We start from the raw sequence: 16710 nt of genomic DNA on the forward strand, positions 1-16710 counted from the left end.
ATGCTCCTGAGGGTGCTGGCTGTGTTAATTGAGAAATATCTTGACGTGTACAGCAGATAAACATGGGTTTTCGGGTGTTTCAGTCCCGCGCCTGTTGACTTTCATCTCGAGGGATGAAAGACAAATATATTGTGAACGGCTCGAATCTCATTTGCCGTAAAAAATGGCAACGTGTAGATTACGAGATCCTATAAACAAATACTAAAACAGTATTATGGCGGAATTTAATTATGAGGAATTAAAATGAAATATTACCTTACTTTGAGAAGTGAGATATTTTAAATCAGCCTATCATCCAAACCGTGTTTTACTTGTCTGAATAATCATCTAAGCTGGGAGCAGAACATGCATGTCTGTGAGCATTGTGAGGATCTCGCTCCTCCACTGAGCCCTCAGGAAATCAATCGTTCTCGCCACCTCATGCAATTCGGGACACATCGCGGAACTGGTGAACGAGTTAAACTCTTTCTACGCTCGCTTTGATGGTAATCGCGGCAGCGCGACTCCGGCGAGTGACGCGTCAGAGAGAGTCCCTCAGAGCAGCAACGGTCACGTGATCTCTGTCTCGGAGGACGAGGTTCGGAGGGCACTCAAACGTGTGGATGTCAGGAAAGCTGCTGGGCCGGATGGTATTTCAGGTCGTGTTCTGCGGTCCTGTGCTGATCAGCTCGCAGGGCTCTTTACATCCATATTTAACGAGTCCCTTGCTACATCTGTTGTCCCCACCTCCTTCAAACGATCCTCCATCATCCCTGTACCTAAGATCAGTAAACCCTCTTGCCTAAATGACTATCGTCCAGTGGCTCTCACATCTTTAGTCATGAAGGTCTTTGAGAGACTCATTAAAAACAACATTTGCTCCTCCATTCCTGACACTTTGGACCCTCTTCAGTTTGCCTATCGTTCCAATAGATCGACTGAAGATGCCATTTCTCACGTCCTTCACTCCTGCCTCACTCACATCGACAGCAAAAGTGGGAACTATGTCAGGCTGCTATTTATTGACTATAGCTCAGCCTTTAACACCATAGTTCCCATTAAGCTAACACACAAACTCCTGGATCTAGGCCTGAATTCTTCTCTCTGCCTCTGGATTGAAGATTTCCTCACTGGCAGACCCCAGGCGGTGAGAGTAGGCCAGTTCACCTCCACCTCCATCACCCTGAGTGTTGGAGCTCCACAGGGCTGTGTGCTGAGTCCCCTGCTCTACTCTCTCTACACCCATGACTGTTTGTCCACACACAGCTCCACCTCGATCATCAAGTTTGCTGATGATACTGTTGTCCTGGGTCTCATCTCCAACAACAATGAGACGGCATACTTGGACGAAGTGGAGCAACTGACATCATGGTGCCAGGACAACTGTCTCTCTCTGAATGTTAACAAGACCAAAGAACTGATTGTGGACTTCAGGAAGAGACAGCATCGGTCATACTCCCCTCTCATGATCAGCGGGACACCGGTAGAGAGAGTGAGCAGCTTCAAATACCTGGGTGTGAACATCTCCGAGGATCTGACCTGGACTACACACATCCAGACACAGGTGAAAAAAGCCAGGCAAAGACTGTACCACCTGCGCCAGCTGAGGAAATTCAGGGTTTCACCAGCCATCCTGAAAACTTTCTATCGAGGGGCGATAGAAAGTGTCCTGACTCAGTGCATCACAGCGTGGTACGGGAACAGCACCAGTCACGACTGCAAAGCCCTGCAAAGAGTGGTGCGCTTATCCGAGCGCATCTCAGGCTCAGCTCTCCCGTCTCTGCAGGACATCTACACCAAACGCTGCAGAGGTAGAGCTACTAAAATCATCAGAGACATTAATCACCCTGCAAACTCTTACTTCACCCTGCTGCCATCTGGTAAGCGCTTCCGTAGCCTGATGGCAAAGACTGAAAGACTCAGGAGGAGTTTCTTCCCCCAGGCCATCAGACTCCTGAACTCAGTCACGTGACTTCACTTCACCCCGCACATGCATAAACATCCAGTTTATACATTAACATTCACATACTGCCATTGCACTGCACTTTACGTTCCTATTGTTACTGTGTAACAACCTGTAATAAACCTGTTTGCACATCATACTCCTGTTTGCACATTATACTCCGATTTGCAATTATACCTATTGCATGCACATCATACTTCTCTATATATAAATATATATATATATATATATATATATATATATATATATATATATATTATGTTAACCACTTATTTTTAAGTCTACAGTTTATCTCACTTATCATATCCACTTACTTTATATTTTATATTTTTATTTATTTTTTTATTTTTATCTTATTTCCTATTTTTATCTTACTTGATTTATTTATAACTCTACTTATGTTAATACTTTTTATTCTAATTTTATTCTATTTCTATTTTAATTTCCCTTGTGTTCTTGTAACTGTTATTTGCACTGTCCATGGAGCGGACCTGTTTACATTTCACTGCCAGTTGTATATTGTGTATATAACTGTGTATGTGACAAATAAAACTCTTGAATCTTGAATCTTGAATCGGTTTCCAGCGATTGCTAATCGCAGTGTCTGCCCAAAGTCGTTTCAGCCCTGTCGAGTTGCTTCCTTAGATGAGGCCTGTACAAAATTGTGTTTGGTTTACTCCTGCCAGCCAGTTGCTTCAGGGCACCGAACTCAGTAAAAGTAAAATACCCAAGGTTAGTCTTGAGAGGCTGCTTTGGAAAGAGATCCTAGCCCTGGCAGGACCTCTGAGGGCTGTTCCTTCCGTGGAGGTGCGATCAAGGTCGTCTCTGCATCGAAACTCTGGAAATTGATGTGGTAATCCTGCCATCCAGTGCGCTTTGGGCCAGCGAATGCATTTCCAGCGAACGCGCGCTGCCTGGGAAGCTCCAAGAGCCTGCGACCGGGCAGCGACTGTGTCCACACACCGAAAATCGCTTTCAACCTCTCCCTGCCGGTCAGCCGCTTCAGGGGGTCAAGAATGATACTCTAAGAACAACCGGGGAATCCACTATTCCCTTAGTAGATTTCCTCCCGGCATGGCATGGCCTGTCAAATGTATCTCAATGGATCCTGCGGACTGTAGAAAAGGGGTACAGAATGCAGTTTGGTTAGTTAGTCACCATCCCGGACTATCATTCAACCAAAGACTACTTTACCCAAAATCCTTTGCCCGGACTCATCATCACTTATTGTTTATACCAGTGTCTCATTACCCCGTTTATCTCACCTTATATAAGCCTGGTCATCTCAGTCATTCTTTGCGAAGTCTTGTTTGTTGTCATACTGCATTTCTGAGCGTTTTCCCTGGTTTCATGACTCTGGTTTTGGATTTCTTGCCTGTTCTGTGGATTACCCTTTGCCTGTCTCTCCTGTCTTGGTTGCCTGTTTGGACTGCTTGCATGTGTATGACCTTTTGCCAGTTTCTTGACTACGATTGTGGATTATCCTTTAATAAAGCTGCGTTTGGATCCTCAGCCTTTGTGTCTCAGAGCAGTAATGTTACAGTTACATACATGCTTCCTTATTTAATGAGAAGGTAAACACAACCAAAAAATACCTAACTGGAAAATGAATATAATTTACACTGAGCACACATCCTTTTTATACTAACATGAGAAAGCTACAAAACTACATTTAATCATGTTTCTGTCTTGTGTGCCAGGATGAGTGTTTTAATTTTACGTTTGAAAAATTTCAATAACACTGTAGCCCATTATTACATTGATCAGTAAATACTGTTGAACTGTACGTGAATACAACTCAAATCCTATTAAATTGTGCATGCAAGAACACTAACAAAGTGATTTGCTTAGGGATTGTGACGTGATCACCTCCGTGTTTAGCCGGATCAAGCCCTGTGGTCTCAGACTAATATTGTAGGAGGACATGAGAAACCCAACATAATGTTTGAACTATTGGGCTGTCATGATATCAGATCACAAAAACAGGGAATCTTTTGTATTAAGTCCATTTAATGTTGATTTTACTGATCTCACATAAGACTTATTTGGTTGGGAGGACCTTAATTCACCAATAAATAGAGCATCATTTCTGAGCACAATATTATTCAACTAGACCCTCTTCATAGACTGCTGGTGAGTATTAATATTCATATCTATGTTTAATAGCACATTTTTTTTTGTTTGTAATATTTTGACATTTATTCCACATCTGAATAACATATTGGATAAATATAACAATTGCTTAATAAAATAAACAATAATGCCATATTGTTTAAAAGCAGATAACGGCTGAATTGTGAAGGTCTTCTGTGAGGCTGATTCATTGATGATTTCCAGGTGAGTTATGAATGTTTATGAACTCTCTACACCAGAGTAAAATTATAATAGGAATGAAAATGTATTGAATACAGTTGATCAGTTTTATTAATGATACATTTGCAAAACTCTTGACACTAAACCAATCATTCTTGTAACACAGCTGTGCTACTGTTCTTTAATAAATGTTGTGTTTGCTTTCGCAAAACCATAATATCAGAGCAAATGTCACGTTACTTGGCAAAAACACTTGATAATAAACCAAGTGAGTTTGTTGATTAAGGTCATCTAGATTAAATTACTTTAAAACATCCAAGTTACTTATCGCTCAATGAGTTTGATTAGGTGGCAGTTGTTCAATCTATCGGATGGACTGAATGTACTCAGTTATACTATATCACTACATTGACTATTGAATACATTTGTAATTTAATACAACATGTACTTTAAATAGTACAAATCACTACACCAATCACTTATGATTAATAGCAACTGTTTAACTGTTTAGCTAAATTTTACGCTAATCTAGGGGTTTTATTTTAAATTGACTTGTTGCACCACTTTATTTTAAGCACAGATTAATTACGCAGTAAAACTGTTAAAATTATAGATCTGATCGAGCAGCAGACGGATGGTGAACTGATGACAGGCTTAAGAATCTGCATTAGTGCAACCCACCCTTAAAGTGCCATAATGTACTAAAACAGTGATATTTAAACATCAAATTCAGTTTACACCTTTTTGATGATGCAGACTATATACAGATGAGCCCAGAATATGAACGCAATGCGTTTTGCCCTCCAGATGGACGCTCCTATAAGCATGTGATGTCACATGAAAACTATGAATATAATGAATGTCGTGTTCTCTAAACCTCATTTTTGTAAAATAATAATAATAATGAGTAAACAAGCACACCGCTCCACTAAGAACCCCATTTACCGGCCGCCGTGGGCGGTGAAGATATCCTGGTAGTTTGCTAAATTACTGAAGGTGTTCGAGCATGAGGGATCATCCTGGATGAGGTCGTCAGGTGAAAGGTCATCATGTGGGTCATTTATTTGACTAATAGTTAGATTGTAGTATAAAGTTTGCCTCAAGGGGCAAGTGCTCAAGCATAATGATGGATAATTTTCTACATATTTTTTTAACACTTTCTATTTATCTTGATGAATATTAGCTAGCTTTGATGGGAATTAAAATATCATGAATATAAAAAAACATTTTAGTTTTTTTTTTTAAGCTTGGGGTTCTTCTATACTATTTTATCATTACAGTAGCAATATATATGTTTATTTATTTAAATGAGGATGAGAAATTGAAATTGATTCCTTCATATGCTGAGATGAGGTGATGTGTTGTTGTGTCTTATATCAGGATGGCCGTACAGGTGATTTTGTTTCTGACACTTTGTACTGGGCTGTGCGTAGCTCAATCTAAAGGTATGTGTAGATTAATATAAGCAAATAAAATCTGGAAATCTTAAAAGTCTTAACCTTTTTTTTGTTGATTTCTTATCATATTGAACAGGGAATCTTGCTCTTAATGCCGTGGCTGTGCAGTCGTCCTTAGGACACCCACAGGGAGATGCTCAACATGCAGTCGATGGAAAAAGAGACTCAAATTATGGAAAGGAATCATGCACTCACACTAAAACTGAGTTTAATCCATGGTTGAGAGTTGATCTTGGAAATGTCTACAGTGTAAGCAACGTTACCATCACTAACCGTCAAGACTGTTGCAAAGAGCGGCTTAGAGGAGCTCAGATTCGTATTGGGAACAAGCTGGAAAACAACGGAAACAACAATGAGCTGTAAGAAATGTATACATTATTCAATTGTGACGCCTCTGGTTTTCATTTTAACACTGTTCTTAATGTATTTGCAGGGCTGCAACTATTCTCACTGTTATCGATGGCACAGAAACATTTTCGTTCGAGTCTGTAAATGGCCGATATGTCAACATCTTTTTACCTGGGAATGATGAAATCCTCACTCTGTGTGAGGTCGAGGTGTTTGCAGGTGAAGGACAGAGAGAGTAGAAAACTTGCTTTGTTTAATTTGTTTATGGACTATTAATGTGTGTATAACTTTTATTATTTTATTAACAGTAAGGGACACACCCTCGTACACTTGTGGTCCAAGTGAGTGTTCTTCATTACTTTGATTGTTGTCAGTGACACGTATATAATATTCTTACAGAACATTTGATAAGAGATATAAGGGAATAATATTCTTATGAATAATGTACAGTTATGTACTCCAAATGCATAATTACATGGGTATATTGATTTGAGTTGAACCTGGCTTAAATTCTTACCTGTTTATTATCTTAGAATCCATTACAGTGTACAAAAACAATCATTCTGGCAACCAGACGAACACTACAGTACTCTTAATACTAAAAATACGTCAATACAATCTTAATATTGTAATACAATCACTAACTATAACAGAGACGCAGAAGACAAAACATGTTTATTTTATGTTAAACAGAGAATCTTGCTCTTGGAGCAAAAGCTGTCCAGTCTACCACATACGGTCAAGCAGGAGCTCAATTAGCTGTCGATGGCAACAAGAATTCAAATTTCAATCTCGGGTCATGCAGTCTGACTAATGGGGACAGAGACCCCTGGTGGAGAGTTGACCTGCTTGATGTCTACAAGATAACCAGGGTTAGCATCACTAATCGAGGAGATGGTGGAGCAGAGAGGATAAATGGTGCTCAGATCCGTATCGGCAACAGCCTGGACAATAATGGCAACAATAATGAGCTGTAAGTATTGTTTCTCTCTTAATATTAACACAAATGGTTAGAAAATGAGTAAATAAGATTAAATTACTTTGAATAAATCCTTTTAATACAAACTTGCCTTTGACAGAAGTATATTTAATATGCTTCATGCTGTTTTGATACGCCCATCTCTATTTCTCTGTGTGTCTTCACAGGGCTGCATCTGTTGTGTCCATCCCACTTGGAGAGACAAAAACATTTGTGTTTAAGCTGATTAAGGGCCGATATGTCAACATTTTTATCTCTGGGCGCAGTGACTATCTTGCACTGTGTGAGGTCGAGGTGTTTGCAGGTGAGTGATAAAAGGAGAGAGACAGTGTGTAGAAATGTGTTCTATTTATACTGTGTGTAATGTCTTAATGATTTTTCTTCTGTTTTCATTGGCAGATTGAGTGGAATGAGATGATGTTACACCACAGTCACTGATCCTATCAGCAAAATACCAAACTACTCTTTTCTGAGCAATACTAATATTGCACTTCTTTCATTGTTTTCATTTTACCTCGGCACCTTTTATTCTTAAGATAAAAGATCAGTTTCAGTGCACATTCAGTAAAGGTTTGAAATGGCTTTTAAAATGCACCTGATTCTTAACCCCAGTTTGATCCAGAGGGGTGTGTATTTACTCTTCTTTGATAATCTTTGCTTTTTTTACATTAATAAATTACTACAGCATTGTATTGTGTGTTTTTGAACCAAAAATTTTCATTAAGATATTTACAATGAGGAGGAGGAGGTATAGTGCTACAGCTACCCATCTAGGGTTGAGGAGCCGTAACAAAGTAAAGAAGAATTAAAAATTTTCAAAAAAGAGATAAGAAAAAAAAAGAGAACGAGGATGTCCAACCTTCTGTCCCAGAATCAAAACCACAAACAACTTTAAATGTTCTGTTACAAAGAGTAAAAAAAGCACAAAAATAACAATAACCATAACAGAAATACCAATAAAAAATAATAATGAAAATAGGGGTGACAGCTTCAGGGTGTCACACAGTTGGATGAATTAAAGGATTAATGCAGGATCTAAATGCAAGCAGTGTTTATTTACACAGAACTCAGGAACGATACACAAGAACAGAAGAACTACACCTAACGCAACAAAGAACTGACAACTAGACAGGACTAAACACAGGCTTAAATACACGGGCAAACAGGGTAACCGAGACGTTCCCACTGCCAGTTCTGACAGAAGACATCCACAGTTGATTGTTGTTTGCTTGATGTATACTGTACCTGCAGGATTTAAAAAGCAGGCTAAGGAAAACCAAGAGTTTTAAAAATAAAGAGTTTAAATTAGACACTCATCCCTAGAAGGACTTTTATAGTCTACAATTACAAAACAAACAAAAAAATGGGTCTGAAGTTAATTATTTGATGACCTACCTCCCTGTCAACGTACACTATATTGACAAAAGTATTGGGCCGCCTCTCCAAATCACTGAGTTCAGGTGTTCAATCTCTTCTAATTAATGTTATTATTAATTGATCATTTAGCTAGGCTATATTAATCATACATATTAAATAATCCTGTCATATAAAGCTTATGACATTAAAAAAATTTTTAGATAAAAATGGGACAAATAATGACATTACAATATAGTCATAATTTAAATAAATTCATTGAAAAAATAAATAAAAATTTGACAGTTCACCCAAAATCCAGTTGGGGGTTGTTTGTCACACTGAACGCAACTCTTCCACTGAACCCTACTCTTGGTGCAACCAAAGTTCTGCATCCTTCAGCCCAGTATGGCAACGACTACTGGATCGCAACTCTGTGCCCTCCCCACTGCGCGCTACCTGCATAACCAGTGGAAGACGTCTCCACTGCTGGACTGATTATCCATTCTGTGTTCGCATCATTTATTGGTTTCATTGTTTCATTTATTACTTGTATTTTTGGTTATTAGTTTACTATCCTTTAAAAGTGCATATTCATTACAAGAATTATTAATCGTTGAAACTTTTACTCTTGCACATCTATTGTTAACAAATGCCATTCATTTTATTACGCTTTGTCTTCATTGCAAAGACTCTACTAGTTGTTCAGACTCACAAATCCTTCAGATAAATCAGCTGACCAACTCCCTCTAATTTACATTAATTCTGAATTACTGAACAGCTCTTCTGGGAGTGTTCTTTTATTATTAAGAGAGTATTCTTAGCTGGTGCCCCGTATTAAAAAGGAGGAGAGGTCATCTGATACACTCATAACCACACTGTAGTGGACAGCACATTCCAGGGCCCAGTTTATGGCTGGGCCACTCTCTGTCCATAACAGTGGACAAAGGTTTTCTACATTTTGATTGGCTCTTGGTAGACTGACACAAACAAACTGTCCAACGCCTTCAGATAAAGATGCTATGACAACAGCCAGACACCTCTTAGAGGGCAATAAGAAGAACTCTTGTGCCCAGGAAGGATAAGACATCTCATTGGTCCACATGCAGTTTCTGCCCTTCACCCAAATCCCTGGTGTCCTGGTCTATGACTGCCATACAAATTCCACAGGACCTCAGCAGTAGTGGGTGAAAGAAAGACCAAAATTATCTATCCAAATCCAGTCATAACTATGTTTGGAAACCTTAAGACTGATGTAAACTACACACATCCATTTCATACTTATTCAGAGAAATAAGTATTCTCAATGACAGCTATTTGTAATGCAACATCTTACACAGAATCAGCTGTTAAAGAACAAATTAATGAACAGTTCAATCTTTTCCCATCATGTTTGGTTTCTATTTGTTTAGAATATTGCCACGGGTATTCTGATGGTGGTTTGAAACGTGAGAAATGCATTGGTAAACTTTAAAGACACTTTAAAGACTTCTAACTGTGTACAGTATGCAAATGAGTTCCACAGGAGAAAGGGGGGTGGGCCACACAGTGTTCCCCCTCTGATGCCAGCAGCCAATCGCAACACTGGAATGGAGAAGTGCCGAATTGCAATATCCTCCTATTCGGAAAAGGATAAAGGTACCCTTTCAACAGACACACCTCGTTCTGAGTTTCTCCTTGAGAGAGACTGTGACAGAGCAACCAAGTTCTGAGTTTCTCCTTGAGAGAGGGAAACAGTTCACCAAGTTCTGAGTCTCCCCGCGAGGATGAGACTGTGACAGAGCAACCAAGTTCTGAGCCTCTGGTTAACCCAGCGAGACAACAAAAGATCCAAGGATCTGAGTCTACAGCTTGTGAGGCAGCAACAGATACGACCACTTTCTGAGCCTCCAGCCTGTGAGGAAAGAGACATTAACAACTACTACGTTCAGAGATTTAGTCCAGTGAGACGACTGGGTGTGCTCTTTGATACCAATCTTTCGTTTGAAAGCCACGTTTCTAGCATCTGTAAAACTGCATTCTACCATCTTAAAAATGTATCTAAATTACGGCACATGCTCTCAATGCAAAATGCTGAACAGTTAGTTAATGCGTTCATGACCTCAAGGCTAGATTATTGTAATGCTCTACTGGGTGGTTGCCCTGCTCGCTTAATAAATAAACTCCAGCTGGTCCAAAACGCAGCAGCTCGAGTTCTTACTAGAACCAGGAAGTATGACCATATTAGCCCAGTTCTGTCAACACTGCACTGGCTGCCTATTAAACTTTGCATACATTGCATACATTTTAAAATCTTGCTTATTACTTACAAAGCACTAAATGGTTTAGCTCCCCAATACTTGAGCGAGCTCTTAACATATTATATTCCATCACGTCTACTGCGGTCTCAAAATTCTGGCCAGTTGATAATACCGAGAATATCCAAATCAACTGCAGCCGGTCGATCCTTTTCCTATTTAGCACCTAAACTCTGGAACTGTCTTCCTAACATTGTACGGGAAGCAGAAACACTTTGTCAGTTTAAATCTAGACTAAAAACATATCTCTTTACTGTGGCATATGTTACAGTTCTGGGTGGCTTAGCAAGCACACGACGAAGCAGGTGAGGAATAACAAAGGTCTTTAATTCAAATACAGACTTTGAAGGCATAGAACACGCTCACACAGACATGTGTAGACATACAATAACCGACGAAGGACTGAACAGAACAGGGAGTATAAATACACAAGGTAATGGAGGGAACTAGTTAGACACAAGTGGAGTTGATAAACTAATCAGGGATAAACGAGAACAGGTGAAGACAAGACAAACGTAATTGTAACATTATTCAGCTGTATAGCCATTCTGGAAAAAACGCTGATGTCATCAGTTCATTTCAATTATCATACAGTGACAGTGTGGGCTTTAGATCAATAATTCGATCAGTAATTTAGTTTAAATGGTTAATTTAGTTTATTAATTAGATTTATTTTGATGTTTAGTTGAAAAATTTAGTGTCCCCAACTGAGCACGCCAAGCCAGAGGCAACAGTGGCAAGGAAACCAAAACCCCATTAGGTGACCTAATGGAGAAAAATAAACCTTGGGAGAAACCAGGCTCAGTCGGGGTGCCAGTTCTCCTCTGGCAAATTAACAAACAGCGTATTATTATTATTATTCTGGCAGCTTTACAGCTCAGAGGTCATAATAGATCAGAATATTCGAGGGACCAGGGGCAACATGCTGGAGACGGGTTTATTGAGGATGATGTTGATTAAATAATTATTAAAGTGCAATATTCGAATGATCGGTGGCAACACGCTGGAGACGGGTTTAGGTCAGGAAGCAGACAAACTGGCTAAACCGACCGTCTGCTAGCTGTCTCACGTTACCGGAGTCAGATAAATCCCAGCACATAGAGACTCTTTCACCTAGATATTATCATATAGAGACTGTGTCTGTTCCCCGAATTAGTAAATACAAAAAAACATCAAAACCATTCAACAGTAAAAATTTTATTGATGTCCAACAAATAAACAAAAGATATAATACAGATGAACAATTGATAAAGCTTGGGTTGCTGAATATTAGATCCCTTTCCCCAAAAGCGCTTATTGTTAATGATATTATTACAGATAATAATCTAGATGTGCTCTGTTTGACAGAAACCTGGCTAAAACCTGACGACTACATTACCTTAAATGAGTCCACCCCCAGAGATTATTGTTATAAACATGAGCCGCGTCTGAAAGGTAAAGGGGGAGGGGTTGCTGTAATTTATAATAATATCTTCAGTATTACTCAGAAGTCTAGTTTCAAATATAATTCCTTCGAAGTTTTGGTGCTTTATGTAACGTTATGTAGTGTACATGATAAAACCCGTTCAACATTTGTGTTAGCTACTGTGTACAGGCCACCAGGGCATAATACAGACGTTATCAAAGAATTTGCTGATTTTCTATCAGAGTTAGTACTGGCCGTAGATAAAGTACTAATTGTTGGTGATTTTAATATCCATGTAGACAATGGAAAAGACGTATTGGGATTAGCATTTAAAGACACACTAAACTCTATTGAATTTCCATCCATTAGCCCAAAAACCGGATACTAATGACTTGGTCAAAAGGAATTCTGCGTGTAAGCCTTTTCAGCATTTTGGTGAAGTTCTCTTAATTTATTGATATCTCATTTTAAATCTGACTACATTAATAATTTTATCTGACTCCAATTCTATCTGACTCCATAAAGTGTGTTACATTTAGAGTTTATCAGCTGATTTGAAGATAAGTTGCGATTTAATTTAGATCGTTGATTTTTCGTAGTATCACTTATTTTCAAATATTAATATCCTCCATGGGACCCGGAGTCTCAAATAGGCTAAGCGTCCGGTTTCGCTTGCTCTAACGGACACAGATTAGTCAGTTCTGATATTACAGAGGATTGCAGGGTGAACTATCTTACCTCTAAGTGAGTCACACATGTACACTCATAATAAAACGTGTAATTTTAGTGATAGTCACGGAAACTGCAACTTATAATAACAGTGGCAGTCAGAAATTAGGTTTTCCCTCATGCATGGCTCAATGCTCCCGCTATGGAGTTCCCAGTATGGTCTGCCCTGGCAGAGAGATCTGCGGTAACCCCTACTTACCCCGCATGGGCATGAATAAAATAATGACTTCAGAAAGATACAGAATAAATCAAGATTAACATTTATTTTGGCCAGACCGGAAAAGTAAATAAGTAAACAAGAATCCATGGTACACAACTGATCCGCGTAAAAACATAAAACACAATTGCAAAGCAATATGAAAATAATTTAAAAGAGTCATCATGTCTGGCACATCTACATGCAGTTTGCACCGCACGGGGGGTTCTGACTACAGAATATTCCCCCCGAGAGTTTAGATTATCCAGCCTTAAATACTCCAACTAGAACAAAAGGGTTGTAAATATTTGCAACACCCCCACCTGGTTTTGGGGGAGTGGATCAGATATCTTTGAAGAGACTACTCAAAGGGGAACTGAATTCTCATTAGTTTTCCAATCTTTCTAATACTACCAGTGACTGCAGTGAAACTGAGACCATTTTACCATTTGCACTGAGACCTTTAAAAAGACATCAAACATGAAAGGGATAAAACAATAGATATACAAAATACATCATCACTGGTATATCTGCATTTGGTGACTTGAAACAAGGACAAGGAGAGGGCAAAATGGGGAGGGGGGAGGAATGTTTGTCAGGGTGTTGTCACAGTTTCTGTGAGATCTTTCTCTCAAGATTAGTGACTTTTATTGTTCAATTGCTGAGGTGTGTATCTCAGCTTTTGTCTTAGCACCAAAACCGACTCTTACAGGCGGCCCCTGGCCCATTGGGACAAATTCAGATTAGTTCCCAAGGGGACATACTTAGACATTCCTTGTTTCCATATTTTGGATGTAATTTCCGAAGTGTTCATGGTGCTGATCCTGGAGTTAACAGCACAAATCAATGGGTGCCGGATTCAAGCAGTCACCTGAAATAACAACATTTAGACAGGCTGAACATGAAGATGAAAACACTGCTGAAATGCACCTCAGCGGCACAGTCCCTTTAGGTGCAGGCGTACTGTGCTGATTGGATGCTGTAGCAATTAGGCAGGATATCTGTTATCCCGTTGGTCAGGTTTGTTTCCACCTGCCGATGATTGTGATGGTTTTCAGTCTGTAGAAGGACTTGTTGTCCCAAGTCAGTTGTGTTAGTTAGCATGAGCAGAAAGTGTCAGTGGAACGTGTCTTTACACTTTGAGGAAACATCTGTGTCCTCCCCAGGATACTTATCTAAAGCTGACCCTTAGAGAAATCCTCGGTCACCTTCAAGCAGAAGGTTTGGTTTGCCGCAGTGATGCGCGGGTCAATGTATAAACAACCCGCACCCGACCGACGTTTTCAACTAACCCGCCCGCAACTCGGACCGCAAAAAAAAAAGAAGAAAATATTGTACCCGACCCGCTTCCTGACCCGCATTTCTTAAAAGTAGTAAATGCTCATCGTAGCTCATTTGGCCATTGAGAAAATGTTTCAGGCCCTGACGTGGTGTGCTCAGAGGTGCAGCAGCGAGAGCAGGAAGTTCTTGTGGCGGCCCATCATTTTCCATTTCAGCTCCAGATGCATATTATTGATGAACGCGATGTTTATGTTTCGACCCGGCTTGAAGAATTCATCAGCCCACATTTGGAAAACATTTGGAAAAGTGTGAAAGCCCTTAGGAGCGCAAACTGTTATTTTTCTGAATGCTGTATGATATAGCCTAGTGTTATGTAATACAGGCTTGATTTATTCATTTATTTCGTTTAATTTTCTTAACAATTAAGATGCTGCATGTGTTTATCCAGTCTAATCGAAGTGTGCGTCTCTCCCCCGACTTTCCCAACAAAAATCCCGCCCCCTCTCAGAAAATACATAAAACTGACTTTAAATGCGTTTAAAAGTAGCCTATTAAAATGGTACAATGGCATTGCTCAGTTCAACGTTTTGGGAAATCGGGCATTTTGTCCCGCGTCAGCATTTATTCAAAAGTTAATAACGCTCAACATTCAAAAGGTAAATAAGGATTTATTGACGATCCGACCGACCGTGACCCGAATATCATTAAAAATATTTTTGGATGACTCGTAACCGCGGGTAACCGCGGGTGGCCGCGGGCACCCGCTCATTTTGGATCAACCCGCGCATCACTGGTTTGCCGGGCAGGTCAGATCTCCATGGGTGAAGGAATCATTTCACTGATGATGCTCCATCGTGTGCTAGACACCTGAATAAATTCTGAATAACCATGCAATAATTGAACACCGATGACTTTGTGGTTATTGTGAGATGGAAAAAGAGAGTTGTTGAATAATCACAAGAACATCAAAATAACAACACATGATAAACTCCTGTCAGAAGTGCGAGTGGTAAAAACGGTCTTATTTCTCAGTGTCATATATTTAGTGAGCAAGTCTCATTTGATCGCCAGATTCTTCAATACCACTAGTGATATTGAAGTGGAATTTAAACATGGTCTGGATGAATTGAAGGAAGGGTTTCAAAACTGTCAATAGAACAGTAGATTTACCAGCAGTATGCATATTTAAAATATATCACATAATTAAACATGGAAATACACAATTGGATATTTGCCATTATAAAATTGTTTGTATCAGTTGTTTTAAATGCACATCATTATTGAATTCTTATGTTTCAATCAGATTACTTAGAGAATGAGATTTACAGAAAAAGAGATTTAAAATCTTTAGTTAAACTTTGGCACTCATCTTCTGCGCATTTGATGTACAGGCTAAGTCACACTCAATGATGCAGGTCTGACTGAGAATTGTTTACTTAATTTATAGAAATGCCTGCATCCCAGATCTAAGTCTTTAGATATATTTTATTGTCATTAGTCATATGTTGGAAACCAGGGGCCCTTCCAGTTTTCAACAATGCTAAGGCCTGGACATATTAAACATTTTGTCCATCAGTTTACTGATCAATTAATTGTCCATTAATTAACGTGTGACAAAGCCATGCACATGTTTTATGCATCTTGCAGTGTTTACATACAGGAAGTTGACATGGCTGTAAGCCGTAAAATTATTCAAACCAAATAAAAGGTAATTATGAAAATAAAATTGTTCAAACCAAATAAAAAGGGAATTATGAAAAATAATTCATTTTGTCCTGTATGTATGAAGATTAATAGTGTATGATACCATGTGAGATGGTGTGACACCATGTGAGATGGTGGTCCAGTGGGTTAAACCATGGAACTGATACGCAGAAGGTTGCTGGTTCGATCCCAGCGGTCACCACCAGTGTGTCCTTGAGCAAGGCACTTTACTCCATGTTGCTCCAGGGAGATTGTCCCTGTAATTGTCACTGTAAGTCGCTTTGGATAAAAGCGTCTGCCAAATGTAAAAATGATAAATTTGCATTATGTGTATGATTTTGGCCTGGATAGTCCCATGATCTATGCCAGGAAAAATGTGTTGTGCGGTGATAGAATTAAGGATGTGTGTTGTGTATGGATGTGTATAGGAGATGGGTGGTGTCTATCCTACCATAATCTGTGTTGTATAATTTTATTCCAGTTTTTATACTGCGAAGCCATGTAACTATGTGTGCTGTGAAGTGTGAATGGCTTCATGAAGTCTCTTCACACCCATCTCCTAGATGTTAAGTTGTGTGTGTGTGTCCTGACTTCAGACCCAGTGGAATCTGGATCTGAAGGGTGGCAGCCATTCACCTGAAAGGAAAACAAGCACAGAGCGAAATACAGTTTAATCTTGAACCTTTACACAAATTTAATTAAGATA

The 16710-nt window shown here is 39.3% G+C and overlaps 1 protein-coding gene across 1 annotated transcript; it reads left to right on the forward strand.

Annotated features, from left to right (window-relative positions):
* The first annotated feature begins 4223 nt into the window (after positions 1–4223).
* On the forward strand, positions 4224–7728 carry LOC307133942 (uncharacterized protein). The gene is made up of 8 exons (XM_079829330.1): positions 4224–4279; positions 5636–5700; positions 5789–6071; positions 6146–6279; positions 6369–6401; positions 6754–7033; positions 7207–7343; positions 7439–7728. The coding sequence occupies exons 1-8, from the start codon at positions 4269–4271 to the stop codon at positions 7441–7443; spliced, it is 948 nt and encodes a 315-aa protein (XP_079685456.1). The 5' UTR covers positions 4224–4268; the 3' UTR covers positions 7444–7728.
* Positions 7729–16710: the final 8982 nt, after the last annotated feature.

The sequence above is a fragment of the Gobio gobio genome (assembly GCF_949357685.1).
Source record: "Gobio gobio genome assembly, chromosome: 11".
Taxonomy (NCBI): Eukaryota; Metazoa; Chordata; class Actinopteri; order Cypriniformes; family Gobionidae; genus Gobio; species Gobio gobio.